Below are 18,727 nucleotides of genomic sequence, written 5' to 3' on the forward strand. Positions count from 1 at the left end.
TTTTTGCGCGCATCAACTTTCGCGATAGGGCTTTTTCTCTGCTTTACAACAAGGTCGGCTTTCGACTGTTCAATCGCCAGCATGGTAGAGAAGCGAAAACTACCTGGCAGGAATCGCGGCGGGCGCCCGCCCAAGAAGAGGCTCGCAGAAGCAGACGTCACTCCGTCTCCGAAACGCCTACAGCGACATGAGCAGCGGCGGCCATCTGCAACTCCGTCGAAGAAAGCCGCTGAAACACCTGCGCCATCACTTCCGATCGAGCCTCCAGCTGAAGATACGCTTCCTACCAAGATATCAGATAGTCAACCGCTCCCAACCCTCCCCAAACCGCAGACACAAAGCTCTCTGTCCGAATACCAGACCTACGCCGAGAGGTGAGCTTGCTCCCCGATATAGAGGCATCTTGGAGGAGATATCTCAGTAAGAAAGTGTTGCGCTAATATATTATGGTGTCTAGTGGTGCTGTTGCAGCTGCACTTCATCGATCTAGGTCAAAATGGCTTCACGATTGCCTGTTCGAGAAATACTGGACCAAGCCGTCAAAGAAGAAGAATCAACCTCAACCCACATTCCAGAACCCCCCAAAGGACTCGATGACCAAGCTGGGGCCTTGTACGATGGTGATTGAACCTCACTATTTTGATATAATGCTATATACAGTCCGACGGCCACACTCTCAGCCGCCCAGTCAACAAACACAACAGAAACCCATGGTTCAAGTACAGTATACGCCGCCAAATAGCTCCAGCTCGTTTCATGAATATCACCCTCGGCAGCATCCAAACCAATCTACTCCGAGTAAACCGCCTAATATTGCGCCTCTCCACCCCCAAGCTCCCCGCCAACAACAATTACCACCACAGCAGCAACCACAACCCCCACCTCCTAGCAGCAATGTACCACCGCCTGCGCCGGTTCATCAACCTCCACCAGTTCATCCTCAAGCCCGCAATACTCCTCAAAAACCTCCAAATCCTCCGCCGCCTGGGAAACCCAGTGCCGACCCAGTTATCCAGCTTCTGGCAAATAGGGCGGCCACAAACCCTGATTTAAGGGCGTTGATGAGGATAGTCGCGGACAGTCAGGCCGATCAAGAACAGCTTCGGGCGTTCCAAGCACATATCGACGAAATAAATGCAATTATTGCTAGCAGAAACCCGAAAGATTCACAGCCACATCCGCCACCGGTGAAAACAGAGCCGTTAGCGCAGATGGCTGCTACCCCTGTTCCCGCTGGCGGAGTACAGAATCGAGTCCATACGCCGATTGCATCACGCAGTCCAGCGGTGACCCCCGGGCCTACAACATATCATCCGCCAAATCAACATCCACACCCGTCCGGGTCACCATATCCTCATCCCCCACAGGGTATAGCCCCGATTAAAGCTAAGAACTCCCAGAAGCTCCCACCAGCTCAAAACGGTTGCTTTCGCCCACAGTACCCGCCTCCTGTCCCCCAGGCGCCGAGAATGGACATAAAGGGGGTTGTATTTGAGTTTATTCTGCCTGCTGGTGCAAATCATGGCCCTACTGGGGACAGGTACCTGTTTCCAGAGAATATGATATTGGACTACTTCCCTGGGAATACCACTGTAATTGCATCCTTTTTAGCAATTAAACGAATTGATCCACCCGGGTCATCTACAGAAACAGATAAAAAAGCACCCGCTGGAAAGGTAAAGGGTAAAAAAGCCAAATTACTTCAGGCCCCTGCGACGCCTACTCCGGGCGAAACCCCTTCCCAGACCCCAGTTCCGCAGCCAGACACCAATAAGGATATGAATAACTCAGGTGTCCCAGCCGCAGAAGACCCAAAAGCGGCAGACCCCCAAGATACCACTGAGCCTTCCTCGCCTTCCAAAGGGGCTAAGCCTAAAGTCAAAGAATATTATCAACCGGTCACGCTTCGGCTACATGCTAATAACCCTAGGACATTGGAACCCCTAGGCCGCGTCGTAAAATCTCCAGGGGAGGTTCGAGATTATATGAACAATGTCATGGATAGGATTGAGCGGGCTGATATCGAATATCTGGCTCTACGACTCCCGCGAGAACAGCGACGTGGTCGTGGTGCCATTGCAGGGGACGAGCCAGGCAAAGCTGGCGGCTCAATTCGGGCCACTCCTAGAGTTAAAGGGACAGAGACTGAATCGGGGGCCGCTACTCCGCAAAATGAGGATAGAGGAGGTGGTGGCGATGAGGTAGTTGAAGAAGAGCTGAAGGACTATTATGACTCTCCATGCAGCCTTGTACCATTAAGATCGTGATTCATTCTTCTCCGTATCGGGTTCTTGTCGCATCGCATTCTGCATTTTTTGGATACTTGGGAAGCGTGGGCATCTGGTCAATTAGCATCATTTAGAAAGACATAATGCGAGGTTGGAAAGCATTTCTTATGAAGAATTAATTGCACTCTGAACATTTAATCATTATTATCATGTCGACGTGGATCACATAACTACCCCTAGCCCAAACCCTGGATATCATTAAAACACCAAGCTTACGAGTCCTACTCTCATCGCATTCGTGATGAATCTCCTATAATTCCCGCCATCTCCAACAACGCTCTTCCAGTTTGCTCCTCAGAGTCACCGCCGCCAACATTCAAATGAATCTCTCGTCGTCTTTCAGCTTCACGAGCCTCGAAATTCCAATGAGCCTGCTGACGCGCGATAGCATCAGGTATCTCCCCGTTCGCAGTGGACGTACGGCTGTGCCTTGAAGTCGAAGGGCCTGAGGCCGGCATCGTGTGAAAAATTCCCCATACCTCGATATTATAAATTGATATATTTATCGTTTCACTTGCCGCGGCAGAAGCTGACGATGACAAGGACCGAGACGGGGACGAAGAAGTGATTCCAGGAGGTAAGAACACGCCCTCACCATGACTTAAGCCGTTGGATATAACGAATTCAGCATTTTCTAGAGCTGGATCGATCAAGATACTGCCGCCGCCTGCTGGCGTAGGGAGGATTGAATCGCCGCTTAGCGATTTTCGACTTGGTGGAGGCATTTTGCAGCCAATAGCTATGCCGTATTTGGTTGAAAACGATACCACGGGCATGTTAGATTTAAGAGAGTTGATAGATGGGGAGCCATGCATGACGACATGCTCGGGGCTTAGTTGGAATAAGTACGGCAGTTGTGACGGATCAGAGAAGTCATGCATGGCGTGAGAGGGAGATGTTGTCGATGATGATTTCCATGCATGCGGCAGGTATGCACCCACAGTAATTAACTCGCCCTCGTTGCCAGCGTTGTCCTTCTTAACACCTGTTAGCAGCAGAATGCTAGGTGCATCCCACGTTAAGACGTTATGCGAAAAGGACGTTAGTGATTCGCCGTGGGCATCCGAAGAGAACACTCCGTGTAAACGAGTGCCGTTTTGTAGAAGATTGGTAGCCGGGAATGATGTAGGGAGGAAGAAGGAGAGGTGAGAGATCACTTGGGAGTTCAAGATGCAAGAATCGAAGGACCCGGGTAGTGTTATGGAGATGTCTGAAGGCGCCGGCTGTGGCACCGACACCATCTTTTGTTCATCGGTAGGGGACGATATACCCGAATCCTTTCTTCGGGATAAGTCGAGATTTTTGCTGAAAAGGAGATGTTCAAAGAGCGGAGTTAGAGGGTCGAATAGGTATGGGAGAGAAGTTGATATCACCCTTGAAAAAGTCGCAAAGTCAATCCCATCTTTGCTGTCTCCCATATTGAACGAAGCGATAATGTTCTTCACGCAGTCGCGAGCCGATTCCAAAGATTCTTCACTAGTTTGCGAGAAATATTTCGACGTTTCCTCATCAGCTCGTAATGGTGATAACACAACTAGCAGCATCAACAGCCGTTGGAATGTGTCGACTGAAATATGAGCTTCGTAGACAGTTCGATCAATGCGCTGATCATGTTTAAAAACTTCGATCGCATCTAACGACTCCAGGGCGGCAAGAACCAAGTCATCGTCATCGTGTTCTCCTTCGTCATCATTCGATGGCTTATCGATCGAGAATCCTGGATCGTAAGACTGAATTCTCGACTCACTAGGGGAGCTACCGGGTTTCTCGTCAGTTGGCGGATTGTTCAGGTTGGCAACGTCGCCTTTCCTCCCTACATCAGCCATACTACCAAACAGCAGCTTGATCCTATCCTTTCTCCCTCTACGCAACACCTTGCCGTACCGTTCAGTCAGGAGAACGATCACTTTTACCATGGCATCAAAGGTAAGCACGCTTGGGGCTAGAGTGTTTTGAAAAGGGAACGCTCCTAAGTAGGAGACCATTCGAAAGATTACCGGGCCAGCATCGAGGGCCTTGTTCCCGAGCCTGCTGTCACCATCCGGTATACCCAAAAATTTGGATAGGACTACTTCGTTCCAGTACTGGATATCTCCCTGCTTTAATGCAAGAGAGTTGAAGTTATCTTTCAGATGGGCTAATTCCAAGGGAGTGAAGCATTTCGATGCAAAACGACGGGCCAAAACTTGGCTCATCTCCTCTAAATATTATTAGATATTTGTCTTTCACGCAAAACCAATATAATGGCTCATGGGGGTATAATTGTTCATGAAGGGGGAAATCAAATCATAGACAAAAGTTGCAGCCTAGAACTTACCGGGAGATGCTCCATGCTCTCGAGAATCGGTTGAATGACCGGCACCCATGGTGACAGTGGTATAAACAGTCGAAGCTAGGTAGTTAAATAGATATTGATATCCAATATTAACATAAAACTGCCGAAATCGACGTTTCTATAGTTATGGCTATTAACGTCGGTAGGTGGTTTCTCCGCAGCACGCTATAGTCAAAGCAGTGGTATGATAACGAATTTCGCTTAACCCGGAGAAAACGAACCGTCCGGCGTCCTTCCCTGGCATTTGTATGGCCGATATCTTGCCTCCCGCGAGTGTTGCCTCGCTTGTTTCTTGTTGTTGCTTTGTCCAGGAATTCGGCTTGGAAAGAGGCCAGGTCCCGTGATAACCGCGTGACAGTATTCACTAGCCTGTTTAGGACTAGCGTTCCTACGATCTAGACCTGAGGCTCTTTGTCACGTGGACGCCACTCTATAAAAAGATCGAGGGGCAAACTATTATAATGACACGGATAGAAAGGGATATGATGAGGAAGTTGTTGGGATATTTGACTGTATTTTTGCTTGGTTTTGTTTCATCAAGAGCTATGGATGCGCTCTAGGAGGCATTTTTTAATTTGTGCGGGGTAGTAAGTCTGTATGACATCACGCATGCTAGTAAACTATTAAACAAGGACAACACCGACACCGTATCTCTTGCGCTCGTCAGGCTCGTTGTTGCTATCCACGCCACCTGCGATCGGTGCAGTTCGGTAGTTGAATAGGTAGTAATGGAGTTGACCGTCTCCGGCACCGAATTTAAGCTTCTCGAGGAACAGCGGGTTGTCATGGAGGGTGAGAGCGTTGAACACGTCGAATTTCTCCTATTGACCGATTAGCAGATGACACTCCTCTGGGTGCTCGTGATTGACAGTGCTGGGATTTTACCTTCTTCGCGATGATCAACGCATCATTAATGAGCAGCTGCAGACGCTCCTTCAATCCCTTTTCTTTCTCGGCAAACGCTGTTTCCGAGGCGTAGTAATACAGGTATGCAGCCCTGACGTTGCTGTGCTTCTCATTCTGGATCACAGATGACTCCAGAGAATAGAATGACACGAAATCCGTGATTTGGTGGGTGTCTTGTTCCTCAACGACAAAGGAGTATACGACCGTCTCCGACGTCCGTTCTCCGTTGATGAATAAATGTTTAATCTCCTCTTCACTAAAGGTCTGCGAGAGGTCAAAGCGCTCCATGTAGCGATTCATGAGGTTGGAGACCGCACTGATATCCTTGACCTGCATTGGACGTAAGCCAGGCGTGGACGTTTCCGAGGGCAATTGGTTTCGTGCAACCTGCCGGGCCTTCGTGGAACCTGTTGGTAGACCAGAGAATCCAACTTCATAGAGCTTCAACCAGTCTAGCGCTCGGTGGTAGTACCGACATGAGCTGATCGGCGTTGGTAGAACGATGCCAACGGTGTAAACTGCTTGGAAGACTCCCCTCAAATAGCATCGTCGCGTTATTTCCTTGATCAAGACGGGTGCCAGTCGCTTGGCTCGTAGTTTCTTGTGTACACAGAGGAAATCGATTCCGACAGACTTTATCTTCTTCCCACGCACGGATATTTCGATAGGGATACCGCATATAGCTGCGACTAGCTTTCTGGATTTTGAAGCTCGAACGCCGACGTGCCACTCGCTTGTCCACCCGGGAGCCTTAAGTGCCCTTTACATGCGGCGTTAGCTTTAACTCAAGATTGGAATCGAAAGTAGCAACAGAAGTCACAATACTAACCAGTTTAGAAAGTCCTTTGAATAGTTAAATCGGAACATTGCACTGTCATCCTCCACATAGTGATCGGTAAGTAGTTCATACAGCTCCTGCGTCTCCCTGTCATCGTTCAGGTTCAGCGTGACCCATTCAAACCCATCAATCAACGGGCCTGGTGTCTTCGAAACAGTCTCAATATCAATCTCCTTGATCGGCCCATCCACTATCTCACCCTTGTCGTCAAATCTTATAACCGGTTGAGTCTGCCAGAACTTATACGAAGCCATATCCTTTTGGTTTTTCGGGTTAACCGCAAGCCCAGCCAACAGCTCTGAAATGTCCATTTTCCGCATCATCTCTGCTGCCTTCTCTTCATCCAGACCCGCGAATTCACCCTTTAACGCGGGATTAGACTCCATCAGCGCCTGTGCTGCCTTCGTACTGAGCTCTATCGTCGGACGAGACTTCGAGGGTGCTTTTCCTGCATCGACCGCTTTGCCTTTACCTTTGTCACCGCTGGAGGAAGGGCTGCCATTCTTGCTCGCGTCGGTGTCCGGGACGTCGCTCGTCTGGCCAGAAGCCGAGTCCGTGACTTTCTCATCCGCCATGGTGCAGGTGTATCAATTGTCAGCCTGTTGCCAAAGGGTCTAGGTTGCTTGATAGCTTGATACGTTTGGTGGGGATGAGGGGCAAGAGATGCAGGCGGGCTTTATTTATAAAAAATCCTTAACTCTTTATCATGTGCAGCGACCCCTGGAGTTTCTAGTTTTCACGAACGGGATGCCGTCATAGGATACAGGGTGAATTTCTTAGCGATATGGACATATATTTAACAGTGCTAAATGGTGGGAGGTTATTGCTTGTTTTCCCAGGCTTCTTTCCAGGGCATGGGATTGTATGGACACTGATCCCTGCCTGTTTATTAATAAACACCAAAGATGTGCAGGGCAAGCTGCATCACACGTTTAGATTACAATTAAAGACCAACTCCATATGATATGTTAGTGTCTATGCAGGTGGACTAGTGACATGAAATGTGGCGCTTGCTAGTTAAATAGAAGTGCTTCCAGACCCGTTATCCTCCTTTACCATGCAGAAGAAAAACCCATTAAATGGAATCATGCTTCAAGTTGAATGAGAACATGCGACTCGCTATAGTGGCCAAAAAAATGCTGTTAAACAAGAATTCATTCTCATTTAGACTTGGTAGCTGTCTCAAGAACTTCGAGTAGGCCGCCAATAAGGTGTAGACTGCCGGTAGCCAATACACTGACGGCCGAGTCGCCCGAGGAAGAGTGCTCCTGGCGATCCAATGCAGCTATACTGCGTGCAGACTCGACGGCCTCTTCTATCGTGGCCTTGACTTCGACCTTAGTGTCCGGTGACAAACCACGCCATACTTCCGCAAGCTTGTTCTGAACGCTTAGTTTCTCAACGTCTGAGGCGTCGGTGTTGATGCTCACGAGGTCGGGGCGATATCCCGCCTCTTTAAAAGTCACATTGGTGCAAAATATGGCGTGCGTGAAGGTGCAGTTTCCAGCAGTCAGTGCCTTGTGGAGGGTATTCGCCAATGTTGTGATATCTCGGGTTTGTTGGTTGAATATCAAGATGCAGGGCTTCCGGTGTCCTTCTGCAGTGCTTGTCTGTGTATATGGTAGCCCCGAGAACCATTTCCCTGCGACTTCGATGCTGTCAGCCGTATGTCCTCCATCGATGTGCCAAACCAGATCGTCCTCTTTCCGGATTTCGCATCTCCCGCCCAATTTAACCCCCTCAAGGCCAGCTTTGAATTTCTCCGGCAGGGGGGCTTTGTCGGCGTATGACGGTACATCAGGAAACTCAATCTTTCTCAAGAATGAGCTACAGATAGCTACAGCCAGCTCTGCGTTTTTGTTTTGGAACTCGCCAGAGAGGCCCAATCGAATTTTCCCAGGGACGAGGTCAGGGTGGCCCTGTGCGACATATAATTGGGCCTTCTTCTCCTCCGCCCGCTTTTGCAGGACACCCATGGCGGGTTCAGGCTGCTGTGCAGTATAGGCCACGGTCCCAGGCTTCATGATCCCTGCCTTATGCCACGCTATCTCTTCGATCGTAGAGCCTAACATGGCCACATGATCAATCCCCAGGCTCGTTATCCCCTCGACCACGGGGTTCACCAGAATGTTAGTCGTATCATACTCCCCGCCAATACCGCACTCTATAATTGCTGCATCTACATTCTCCTTCAAATAAGTATGGAATGCCATAATGGTCAAGTATCGGAAGTAGTTTGGTTTCATATTGGGCGCCTTCGGGTCCAAGCCTTTGGAACGAGCATCTTCTTCTAGCAGATCCCAGACTTCGAAAAAGTATTGTGTAAATTGTGACTCCGTCAGAGGCGCATTGTTAATCTGTATCCGTTCGCGCACGAACCGAAGGTGAGGAGAGGTGTACAGTCCAATTTTCCTAAATTTCGGCGTTGATTTTGACGTTGAATTGGCCTCCTCGCCTCCGGGAGTAAGGTATTGGGATAATATAGAGGATATAAATGCGCATGTTGAGCCTTTGCCCTTGGTACCGGCGATGTGTATTAAATTCAATCGATCGAGGTCAGACGGCTATGCAATTAAATAAAAAGTAAGTAAAGTGGTTAAAAAAACGCAGTCTTGTCTCTCTAATCGACCGCCGGGCGATTCTTCGGAGGAGCGACGAGTTTCAGCGACCTACCTTGTGTCCTATCTTCCGGCACCATTCTATTGTTTCCGGTATCGACTGTTCGTTAAGGACGCGACCAGACTGGCGCATAGCATTTATTATAGAAAAATTGGTTTGCAGAGAATTCAATGCCGCGATGGCGCCCTAAATCGTCATGTCAGCCTCCGTCGGTGGGTGGTGGATGGCAGCTAGACTTACGCCATAGGTTCGGTCCATCGTAGATAAGTTACGATAGGGCCGGAATAAACAGCGAGTAGAGACTTTAAAGGCTATAGGAGACCAATGGCTTCTGACTAACATTGAGATTCGTGAGAAGGGCTGGCTGGATATGTTCTTCTTTTAAAGTCATGGTCGATTGTTCTCCCTCCTTTGGTGATCGGAATGCGATATTTACACTTTTCTTATCGGAGGTTCGGGGGCTTATCGCAGTTTTTCAGGTACAAAACAAGACCGTCCATAGCACCGATCTAATGGGGACTAGAGTATACATTATACATGCATAACATCGATGGAAGAGGTTTCAAGTTTCAAAATAATATTACAACTTGTATGAAGCATTTGTTATCGACACGAATGGGCAGCAATGAGGCAAAGAAGTGAATACAAAAATAGAGCTGCGCTATGCACACTCGCTAAAATCCTCTCCTCCGTCTATGATATCTTCTATTCTATCCTCTTCTTTCCTTCCTCCATAAAACCTAACCGTGCATTGCTCACGCCACGCTGATGCCTCGCGGTTGGTATAAAATCGCCAATGATTTTATCGCTGCCTGCCCGACGCAGAGCTTCAGCATATCCTTCCGCTCCGGCAGCTGGGGTGTTGAGCTTCGGCCAATTTACCTAGAGACGGCATTAGCACATGCGAAAGGTAGAACGAATACAGAATGACAGGTTGGAGGAACTTACATATAGCATGCCATGGGAATGAATAAATCGTAGACACCAGGCAGCGACAACGATCCAGAAGATGAGGAAGATCCTTAATGGCCAGGCAGCTGAATCAGGCAGCTGTCGAGTGAACATAGCTACCAAAATCATGAAAATAGCTGCTCCAAGGATATATGGAATAGACTGGATGATAAGTGGCCGTCGGTCCGCGAATACATATGCCACAGTAGTAGGCGGAAGGTATGTGCCGAGGAAGAGGTCGAAAGCATCTTGTCTTGGGCCGTCCATGAAATTGTTCAAGATATATCTGGTTATAGAGTTATTTCCATCCTGGAGAACACCGGCCTTTGTTCGTTGGCCGGTACGAGTAAAGTCGGTCTTCAAAGCACCGGTTCCAGAATACGACTTGGAGACAACATCTGCGTTATCAGCCCACACATTGCGGAAGAGATCTCGGAATACCAGGTCATCGTCAGTCTTCTCGCCTTGCTGTAGGATTCCGCAATCGATGAATTGTCGCGTTAACGCCCAACGACCGAGCATGCTCTGGACAACGTTTGTTCGGTCCAAACAATCCATGCAGTTAGTTCGGACCACGGAGGACTGCATCATTCTGGTATCCAGAGAGCCTGATGGATTGCCTAACGACTCGGTACCACTAAAATATTGGCCGCGTTGTAGACCGTCGATAAGGCGGTTCAGGAGAAGCTCTGCACGGTGCCATTGCAAGCCCTTGGTCTCGTTGTGGAAGTCAAAGTATATGTAATGGAGGCGATCCATTTCTTGCTGCTTGACAGATGATTCTAAGGTGTGCGTTTTTTCCGATGTGAGTTGGTCGGCCTCTCTGCTTTCGGTGGGAGAAGATACTAGCAGTCTCATCATCTGCTCATATGCTTTTTTCATCTTCTCCTCACGGCCTTTTTGGTTGATCAAGTTCACCAGGTAATTTTCCCCGTAGATCTTGATTTGCTCTGAAAAGTGCATTCGGGCTGCTGAGGCTGCAGCGTCCACTCCACGCACGGTGAGTTTTGGCGTATAATGAAGGTTGTTAACTTCGGCCCAGAAGACAGGAATACTCCCTCTCGTCTGGACAAATGATAACACATGAAGGTCTTGATGGCTCTTTTCTCCTGTTTTGTTGTCACCCATACCAAACCCAGACACCCCTCCAGCAGCATCATTCAAAATAGCAATCTGCTCCGTCTCATTATAATTAGAGACGTTTCCCTGCTCATCAATCCCGCGGGAAAAATACCTGGTTCCTGCCCTGAACCTCGAGCGGCGAGTTATGAGAGCAAAAGTAAACGGCGTAGATTTAATTTTGGCAGGCGTTATACGCATCATCCCGAACATAACAGGTAATATATACGGATCGACGTCTGATGATTGTCCATTTCTAATCCCTGTGTTTTCCGACAACCCCGAGCTGAAATCTATCAGGTCCGTCTGGATGAATCGGTTCCAAAAAAATCGATCGTCTGCTCGTTTCCAGAGAGGTTGCGAAGGATCGCTCTGCGACTGGCGCTGGAAACTGTTGGTAATATCTATCGAGTAGGAGAAGTACATCGGCCCAGTGGCTAGCATTCGCTTGAGTAGGGCCAGGTAGGCATCCTCGTCTGGGTCGTGGAGCGGCGTCTCGCGGAGAGGGAGGAATTCGGTCGTAACGACTTTGTATACCATATGGCCTCTCAATCTTCCCATGGGCCTCGCCTTCGAGATAACGATAATATATTTGTCTACAACAATTAGCCTTAATGCCCCTATAAATCAGAAAAATAAAGGGGAGCACAGGTATCCGCACCAAGCTTCAATTTGACAATGCCCAATATTCCAGCAATGCTAGAGATCCGTTTCGCGCCATGTGCGGAGGCATTTTCAAGCTTCAACTCGCCCGTGGGCCGTTCGATAACCAAGCTAGGAGCCGAAGAGGAAGATGCAGATCTAAATGCATAGCAACGCGGCGAAGCGTGGAGGTTGATGTCACGGAAAGGGAGATTCGATGACATCTTTGGAGTCGGGATATGCTGGCTAAACTGGTGTAATGTAATAATAGGTATCGCGATATCAGAACATGGTCTATGGGCGCTTTTGTTGCTGTGTATAACCAAGAAGTACTCCCTTGCTATCGAATGTTGTTATCTTTGGCAAGGCAGGAGGCTGGAAGACGCTAGGAAGACAAGCTGAATGACGTGGAGCGAACTTTTTTCTAGGCACCTTTTTTATCCCACCACACTTCACCACACCACGTAGGGCTATAGGCGATTGCCGCTTGATAAGCCTTGGATGAAGAGGAGTGTGATATATGTTGCTCTTTTTCTTGTATTGACGTGTTGAGGAATGATATCTTTGCCAAAATACCTAATGATATACCCGTTACAACCCCGTTACAGCCCCTCGATTAATCGTTCGCTAGTTATAGAGTATAGAAATTGCTATCAATATGAAATTGGACATTACATATTTCCAGCTCATGAATACTCTAGTGCAAATCTCGAGGTGTTGTTCCTCATAAGCGAGTACATATTATCTATATATGTACTATATATATTTTAGAGAAACACCACGATATCACTATAATAAACAATCAATATTCATTCTAACGGTCGTTAGGCCTGGTAGTTTACCCTCTATACTCTGTTTAAACTTCCAACCTTCTCCATAGCCATATCATGCTATATAGATAGCTCCTCGCCCAGGTTCTAAGAGAATCTATGCCAGAGGAAATTAGAGGGGCAGGATATTTACGCTATGAATAGCTTAAGCTGCTAGTTAGATGGTATGAGTGAAGCAATTGAAGTAGTATATTCTTTTTCTCTGTAGAAAAATTAAGGAAAGACTAATAGACGCAGATGTCTAGATATCATTTGAAACCGATTTTCCCATCCTATCGCTGCCATAAAATGACCTGCCATACAAGGCACCGTAACGCCAGGCATGCAAAAGATATAAAAGGAAATAGAGTACAGGCCAGACACCACCACAAGGGGTATGTATGATGATAAATCTGGGAGTGTTGCGCAAGAAGCAGACGAGACAATCATCTCTTCCCCCGATATCGTCCTCGAGGGAACCTGCCGTCCCGACCACGGTTCTCTCTCCTCCACTCTCTCTCCCTCTCTTCTTCACGCTCCTGCTCTTCCCTAATTCTGGCCCTCTCACTCTCGATCTCCTCCTGCGTCTTTTCCACCCTAACAGTCGGTTTAGGTAAGTTCTCTGCCCAGCGTGGATGAGCACCATCCGTACAACTCTTTCCTGCAGGACAGAACCCGGCCAGGTAGAACCGACACAGGTTCCTCCTCACATGTCGTTTGGCGCAGATAGGACCCAACGGACAGAACCCTTGGTCATAATGTTCGCACTGTGGCAGCTTCGCGTCTCCGGAAACATGCTGATATAGACAGTCGTCTCCATTAGGACAGAATCCGTTGCGAGAGAAGGACTGACATTCCGGCATGCGGCGTAGGTTATATTCGTGTAGGTATTCACATTTCAACCCCTTTTTGCACAGTCCCTTGAGGTAATGTTTGCACACTAAGCTCCCATGTGTTGAGGAGGGTGCGATGGCGGGTGAGGAAGAGGTTGATATGCGAGACGGGGTCGGGTGACGTTCTGCGCATAGCGGGCCAAGCGGGCAGTGGCCTTCGCGGTAGGCCTTGCAGACCGGCACATCGGAAGCGAGCGCGAAGCTGAAGGATTTGGCGACGAAGTCTGAGAAGGCGAACTTGGTGAAATTGGGGTCTCGAGGCGTATCGGGGGAGACTATCCGATCTGCGATTCTCTGGACTTCGGCCATGGTGACAGGACGACGACAGCGTTGACGCGGCTTGGTGTTCTCCTTTTATCGGAATTTAGGAAGCGTAAATATAGATGAAACGTGTGTCTCGCACGCCGAGGAGCCTGGGCCCCGGATCTCCTGTCTCCTGTCTGTCTTCCTGCTGTCTCTGTCCCGTCGCCAGTGTGCCTTGCAGAGCTCCTTGAACTCTTTAGTTTCTTCCAAGGTTGTTAAGGGAAGAAATGTATGTATTATGTAAGTGATCACGTGATTTTATCTTATCAAAACGTCGCCAAAAGGTGGAAGAAGGACGAAAAGGGGCTAAGAAGAAGAAACGAAGCAGAGAAATAAGCAAGGAAACAGGTCGAAAAGTTAAGGGAGATGGCGCACGCGATGTTCTGGTCGAGCCGGACAGCCTGGAGCTCGTCATCGTTGTGTCTAGATTGGCTTTCCTGCATGGCTTGCGTGAATACGAGGGGCCCCGAACACCCTTGCTGTCTCTCTCTCTCTCTGCTGCCAGTTTGCAAAAAAGAAGAGCGAAGCGCAGGAATGACAGTTTGATAGTTTGTTTTTCCCGAATAATACGGCCCGCTCGCACTGATGTTACCCCAAGTTTATACACCTTGCTCTACACCACATCAGCCGACCCGGTCTGTATAGGACGTCACCCATGATCCGGGATAAAGACGTCTATTAACATGCCTTGCAAGACGGCCTTGATGAGAATGTCAACAGGATTGCGCAATAGCTAATTACAGGGAACTCGAGGGCGTCATCCCCCTTTTTTCATTTTATGCAACCTTTCTTCTTCGATACATACCATGGTTCCATTTTTATTTTTTTACGGTCTGGAGGGATGGTTAATTATATTTAACCCGTCCGCTCCCGCTCCTGCTTCCCTGCAGGTTCGTTAACGCATAAGAGGCCCTATTATTTTCATCTCTAGCATTCTTTTTTTTTTTTTGGTCTCGTGTCCACTTGCCAGAAAGGGCGTCCCAGCTGGAAACCCTGCATGTTTTCCTCCGTCGTTATTTCTCCCCTTTCTAAACAAGAACAACTCTCGACTGTTTTGCTAGTCTCGCCTGTCGTGCCTGTTATGAGCAAGATGTTTCCATGTAGACCGTCGTCGTGGTTCTCGGGAGATAATATGGACCAGCACCCGGCCCAGATAGGCGCCGCACCCATCAGCTGTATCGAGCAGTCCCTAAGCCAGATTCCGATATATTCAAACGCCGTCTACTATCCCAATTGGAGGATATATAAGGATAAACCTCCCTCTTCGCTGAAGCTCGGCTATGTGTCGCATGTTTTTTATGCATTTGCTTGGTGAGATCTTCCGTCCCCCGCATTTATGGGCCGTTCGGCTCGGCCCCCGCGTACCTGGATATTGTTACGTTGTGCTTGGGATTTCGGGTATCGCGGACGAAGTAATTGATAGACGAGACAGAAACTGACATGAGATTTATATGTCGTTGGGGTTAATGCAGGGTCAAGCCAGATGGTACAGTATATGTCTGTTTGCCCCCCCTCTCGTGGATACGATATCGACAAAGGTACTGACTCGGCAGCAGCTTAGTGATGAGTGGGCAGATGAACAGATGCCGGTGGACGGCGCCAAAGGATGTATAAGGGCGTTCACACAGTCGAAACGTCAATATCCGCAGCTCAAGATAATTCTCTCCATCGGAGGAGGAGGGGCGGGGAGTGAGAATTTCGCAGGAGTTGCAGCTGACCCAATATTAACGGCAAACTTCGTGGAGACTGCAAAGGGCCTGGTGGATAAATTCAATCTCGATGGACTTGACAGTATGATTCTTCCACGCGTACATCACCTGTTGAAATGTTAGATTGGAACTGACCATCAATGAACCAATGTTATAGTCGATTGGGAACACCCAACCGACGCTCAACAGGGGGCAAATTACATATCTTTGCTCTCTGCACTTCGAGACCAACTACCCTCGCCCCAATATATCCTCTCTTCCGCACTTCCAGCCGGCCAGTGGGCCTTACAACACATCAACCTGACCCTCGCACAATATTACCTTGACGTAATAAATATAATGACATACGACTTCTCTGGCCCCTGGGTACCTCAGTGTGGTCACCAATCTCAGCTCTTCACACCCGAACAACCACATAACGATGCCGCTCACCTATCATGCAACTCGGCCATCGCATATCTGCTCGCACAGGGCGTACCTTCGCATAAGATATTAATGGGCGTACCGGTCTACGGCCGTGGGTTCCCTGGTACAAATAGCGTTGGACAGTATTCATGTCTCCAGCCAGATGAAGCAGGGGGCCTGGACGCTTCTAAACCTAACGACGACGGTGGTGGTGTGAACGAAAAGGAAGTAGTATTTGACTACTGCGATCTCCCTGTATCGGGTTCGATAGAACAGCACGATACTGAAGTTGGCAACGCAGCATTCTGCGTCGACAACGAGCAGAACGCAGGGTTTATATCATATGACTCGCCGCAGAGCGTTAAGCTAAAGGCACAGTTTGTAAAGCAAATGGGCCTGGCAGGGTTATTTTATTGGCATATCGCTGCAGATTCCACCACTGCGGCAAGAAGCCTTATTGCAACAGGGTATAACACCATGCATGACCTTTGATCTTTTGTCCGTTCTCCTTTTGCTTTTCCTGTTTTGTTAGCACGCTGGTGTCAAGGGTATTGTTATCGTCAACTCATGCATCGGATGGTGCTTTCTGCCTTTTTAACAATAAAAATGCATAATATTTTCTTCTTCTAGTTGCATGATTAGTATTGAGCCCTAATGTTCTACATACCTCTAGTCGATTAGAACTAGCTAATGGCACCGGATCCTCTCAAACGTCCGCTTCTGGGTGGAGTCGGCGCTCTCCTGCAGGTTCGAGCCCGTATCGTCCATCTCCTTCAGTGGTTGGTAAACCATGCTCTCGGTAGACGACACAATCCTAGCGCAATAGCAGACTAAGAGTCGGTAAGGGCGTCTGTTATTATCATGCGACTACTCCCTGCAACACGCCGACCCCCTATATATAACACGAGTAACCTAACGCAAAATCAACCGTTCTCCGGGGCACTTATACCCCAAGTATCCAGGCCGATATATGCATATTCACTCTGGCCACCTCCATTTAGGTCGACAAACACAAAGTATTCCGACCGTCTTTGATAGCGTACACTGACCGCCGTAGCCGCAACGCAATCTCTCCTGGTTCCCACCACTTGACTTTAGCAATATTGGTATGTTATCCCTGCGTTTCGATCTACGTGTCAGCCATCGTCACATTCTAGAAGCTATTCTCTGAACATAGTAATCATGAGAGAGAATATAGACATACCTACTACCCGCTGAGGCTTTTCCAGAGCTGCACTGCTCCGCTGCCGAGGTGGCTAACAACAAGGTGGCATGGCTTCCCATGCATGTTGATATCTGCGAATTGACAATTGCCTTTGTCCTTCCGGAGATACTGGCAGTCATAGATCATGCTCGATCTACTCAACTTCTCCATGCTTAGAATCCTTCATTCAGGAAAGGACATCATGCCATGCACTTACAGGCCATCCAGGTGAACTTGAAGATACACTGCTCTACCATCGCCATTAAGTTCGGCAAATCGAGCTTCATGGCGAGCTCTCCAAGTGCCAGTGGTGATCCTGCCACAAGGCCACCACTTGATGGCGCCGTTTTCGTTATCGAGATTCTGGAAAGCGGTGACAAACCCATCGTCATGGACCCGTTAATACTCTTCTCCATTTATATCTGCTATATTAACCCGCATTATGGTATAAAGTGGTGAAATCTGCTCACAACCTTCGTTAATATCTTTTTTCAATCCTGGGAGTAACATGTCGGTGACTTCGGCAAAAGGCCTCCATATTGACAGAAGAAAACGACTAGGGGCACCACTAGATCGGGAGAGATTCTCATAATTCATGTGGAGAGGCCATGGACATCCTCGCCATGACCCCCGTTGTCTTCCCCATAGATATGCAAGGTCAACTCAGGGTATATCAAAACAGGCATGTCTCAGATTGTACGCAGCACCAGCCTAGGCGCTTCACAAATGGCCATGTCACTATGTCATATTGGATATATTTCCTTCGAGAAGAAGACGCCGAGATGGCTACATGTTGTCAAGTTGTTCCTACCTCCAAGGTTTCTTCCAAGAACATGCAGGCTGTTCCAAGATATTTTATTAAAACGTTTGTCATGTGATATCAAAATCAAAAGAGTGGAGATGCTCGGCCGTTCTTTTCATGTTGAGAAAACCGCAGAAGGATGGCGGATGCAGGGGTTTATATAGCACTGGATCCTCATGCTGTCCAAAACATGCACATGACTCCTCATTGGCCACCTTGTTCGTTAAAAACTGGCGGGAGAGATTTATTTAGATAATCCTTCGTCCAGTGTAGTCCAATGTGTCTCCCCGAAGTTCCTATGATCCAGCCCTCGATCACCTCATTCTGACCATCAACATCACCATGGCCTCCGGGCTCATTTTCGATTACCGCTCGCTCCTGCAAACTGCTCCCCTCATTACCTCTACTTGCACACTCTGGTTCTCTCTTGACCAGGATTTCTTCTTGGATATCTTCCTCCACTCTGACCATCGCACTCGCAGCAATGAAATCTTACCATCCTATTTCCGCGTCTTTTTCCGCCACGGTGTCGTACGCGTACTCAGTCTTCTTACGTTGACAATGTCAGCAGGCGGATATAATATCTTCATGGACGGGCAGATAAATAAGACGTCGTTGAAATGGTATACAGCTGGCACACTGTTCGCGGCCAGCCATCTCCTCTTCGTGCCGGCTATTGCGCCCAGGGTTCAGGCTGTCGTCGAGGACACATCCCACGGATCTTCAACTAAAGATCTCAAAGACTGGCTAGCAATCAACCGCGTGCGTACCTGGACGGTAGACCTGGCTGCACGGGCCTGTTTCCTGGTTGGGCTTTCGATTGTTGAGTGATGGTGGAAGTTTTATGGGCTGAATTAGAGATATTCATTTGCGCCAAAGAGCTCAGCCCTTCTTTATTCCAGTA

General features: G+C 48.5%; 7 protein-coding genes across 7 annotated transcripts; 3 read left to right on the forward strand and 4 right to left on the reverse strand.

Moving 5' to 3' along the window:
• Nucleotides 1-81: 81 nt before the first annotated feature.
• Nucleotides 82-2,267, forward strand: GIQ15_03290 (uncharacterized protein; the record flags this gene model as incomplete). Its single annotated transcript, XM_033550707.1, has 3 exons — nt 82-374; nt 458-612; nt 661-2,267. 3 exons carry the CDS (start codon nt 82-84, stop codon nt 2,265-2,267), a joined length of 2,055 nt encoding a protein of 684 aa, XP_033407868.1.
• Nucleotides 2,268-2,515: 248 nt separating this feature from the next.
• Nucleotides 2,516-6,942, reverse strand: GIQ15_03291 (uncharacterized protein; the record flags this gene model as incomplete). The annotated part of the gene is made up of 7 exons (XM_033550708.1): nt 2,516-4,488; nt 4,606-4,680; nt 4,725-4,788; nt 4,845-4,987; nt 5,264-5,444; nt 5,509-6,289; nt 6,359-6,942. The coding sequence occupies 7 exons, from the start codon at nt 6,940-6,942 to the stop codon at nt 2,516-2,518; spliced, it is 3,801 nt and encodes a 1,266-aa protein (XP_033407869.1).
• A 585-nt stretch (nt 6,943-7,527) lies between these two features.
• On the reverse strand, nt 7,528-9,244 carry GIQ15_03292 (folylpolyglutamate synthase; the record flags this gene model as incomplete). The annotated part of the gene is made up of 3 exons (XM_033550709.1): nt 7,528-8,931; nt 9,041-9,172; nt 9,227-9,244. The coding sequence occupies 3 exons, from the start codon at nt 9,242-9,244 to the stop codon at nt 7,528-7,530; spliced, it is 1,554 nt and encodes a 517-aa protein (XP_033407870.1).
• Nucleotides 9,245-9,691: 447 nt separating this feature from the next.
• On the reverse strand, nt 9,692-11,922 carry GIQ15_03293 (recessive suppressor of secretory defect; the record flags this gene model as incomplete). Its single annotated transcript, XM_033550710.1, has 3 exons — nt 9,692-9,868; nt 9,935-11,652; nt 11,718-11,922. 3 exons carry the CDS (start codon nt 11,920-11,922, stop codon nt 9,692-9,694), a joined length of 2,100 nt encoding a protein of 699 aa, XP_033407871.1.
• A 1,031-nt stretch (nt 11,923-12,953) lies between these two features.
• On the reverse strand, nt 12,954-13,709 carry GIQ15_03294 (mRNA 3'-end-processing protein yth1; the record flags this gene model as incomplete). Its single annotated transcript, XM_033550711.1, has 1 exon — nt 12,954-13,709. One exon carries the CDS (start codon nt 13,707-13,709, stop codon nt 12,954-12,956), a length of 756 nt encoding a protein of 251 aa, XP_033407872.1.
• Nucleotides 13,710-15,286: 1,577 nt separating this feature from the next.
• GIQ15_03295 (chitinase) lies at nt 15,287-16,309 on the forward strand (the record flags this gene model as incomplete). Its single annotated transcript, XM_033550712.1, has 2 exons — nt 15,287-15,494; nt 15,570-16,309. 2 exons carry the CDS (start codon nt 15,287-15,289, stop codon nt 16,307-16,309), a joined length of 948 nt encoding a protein of 315 aa, XP_033407873.1.
• Nucleotides 16,310-18,165: 1,856 nt separating this feature from the next.
• GIQ15_03296 (uncharacterized protein) lies at nt 18,166-18,654 on the forward strand (the record flags this gene model as incomplete). Its single annotated transcript, XM_033550713.1, has 1 exon — nt 18,166-18,654. One exon carries the CDS (start codon nt 18,166-18,168, stop codon nt 18,652-18,654), a length of 489 nt encoding a protein of 162 aa, XP_033407874.1.
• Nucleotides 18,655-18,727: the final 73 nt, after the last annotated feature.

The sequence above is a fragment of the Arthroderma uncinatum genome (assembly GCF_011692745.1).
Source record: "Arthroderma uncinatum strain CBS 119779 chromosome Unknown scaffold2, whole genome shotgun sequence".
NCBI lineage: Eukaryota > Fungi > Ascomycota > Eurotiomycetes > Onygenales > Arthrodermataceae > Arthroderma > Arthroderma uncinatum.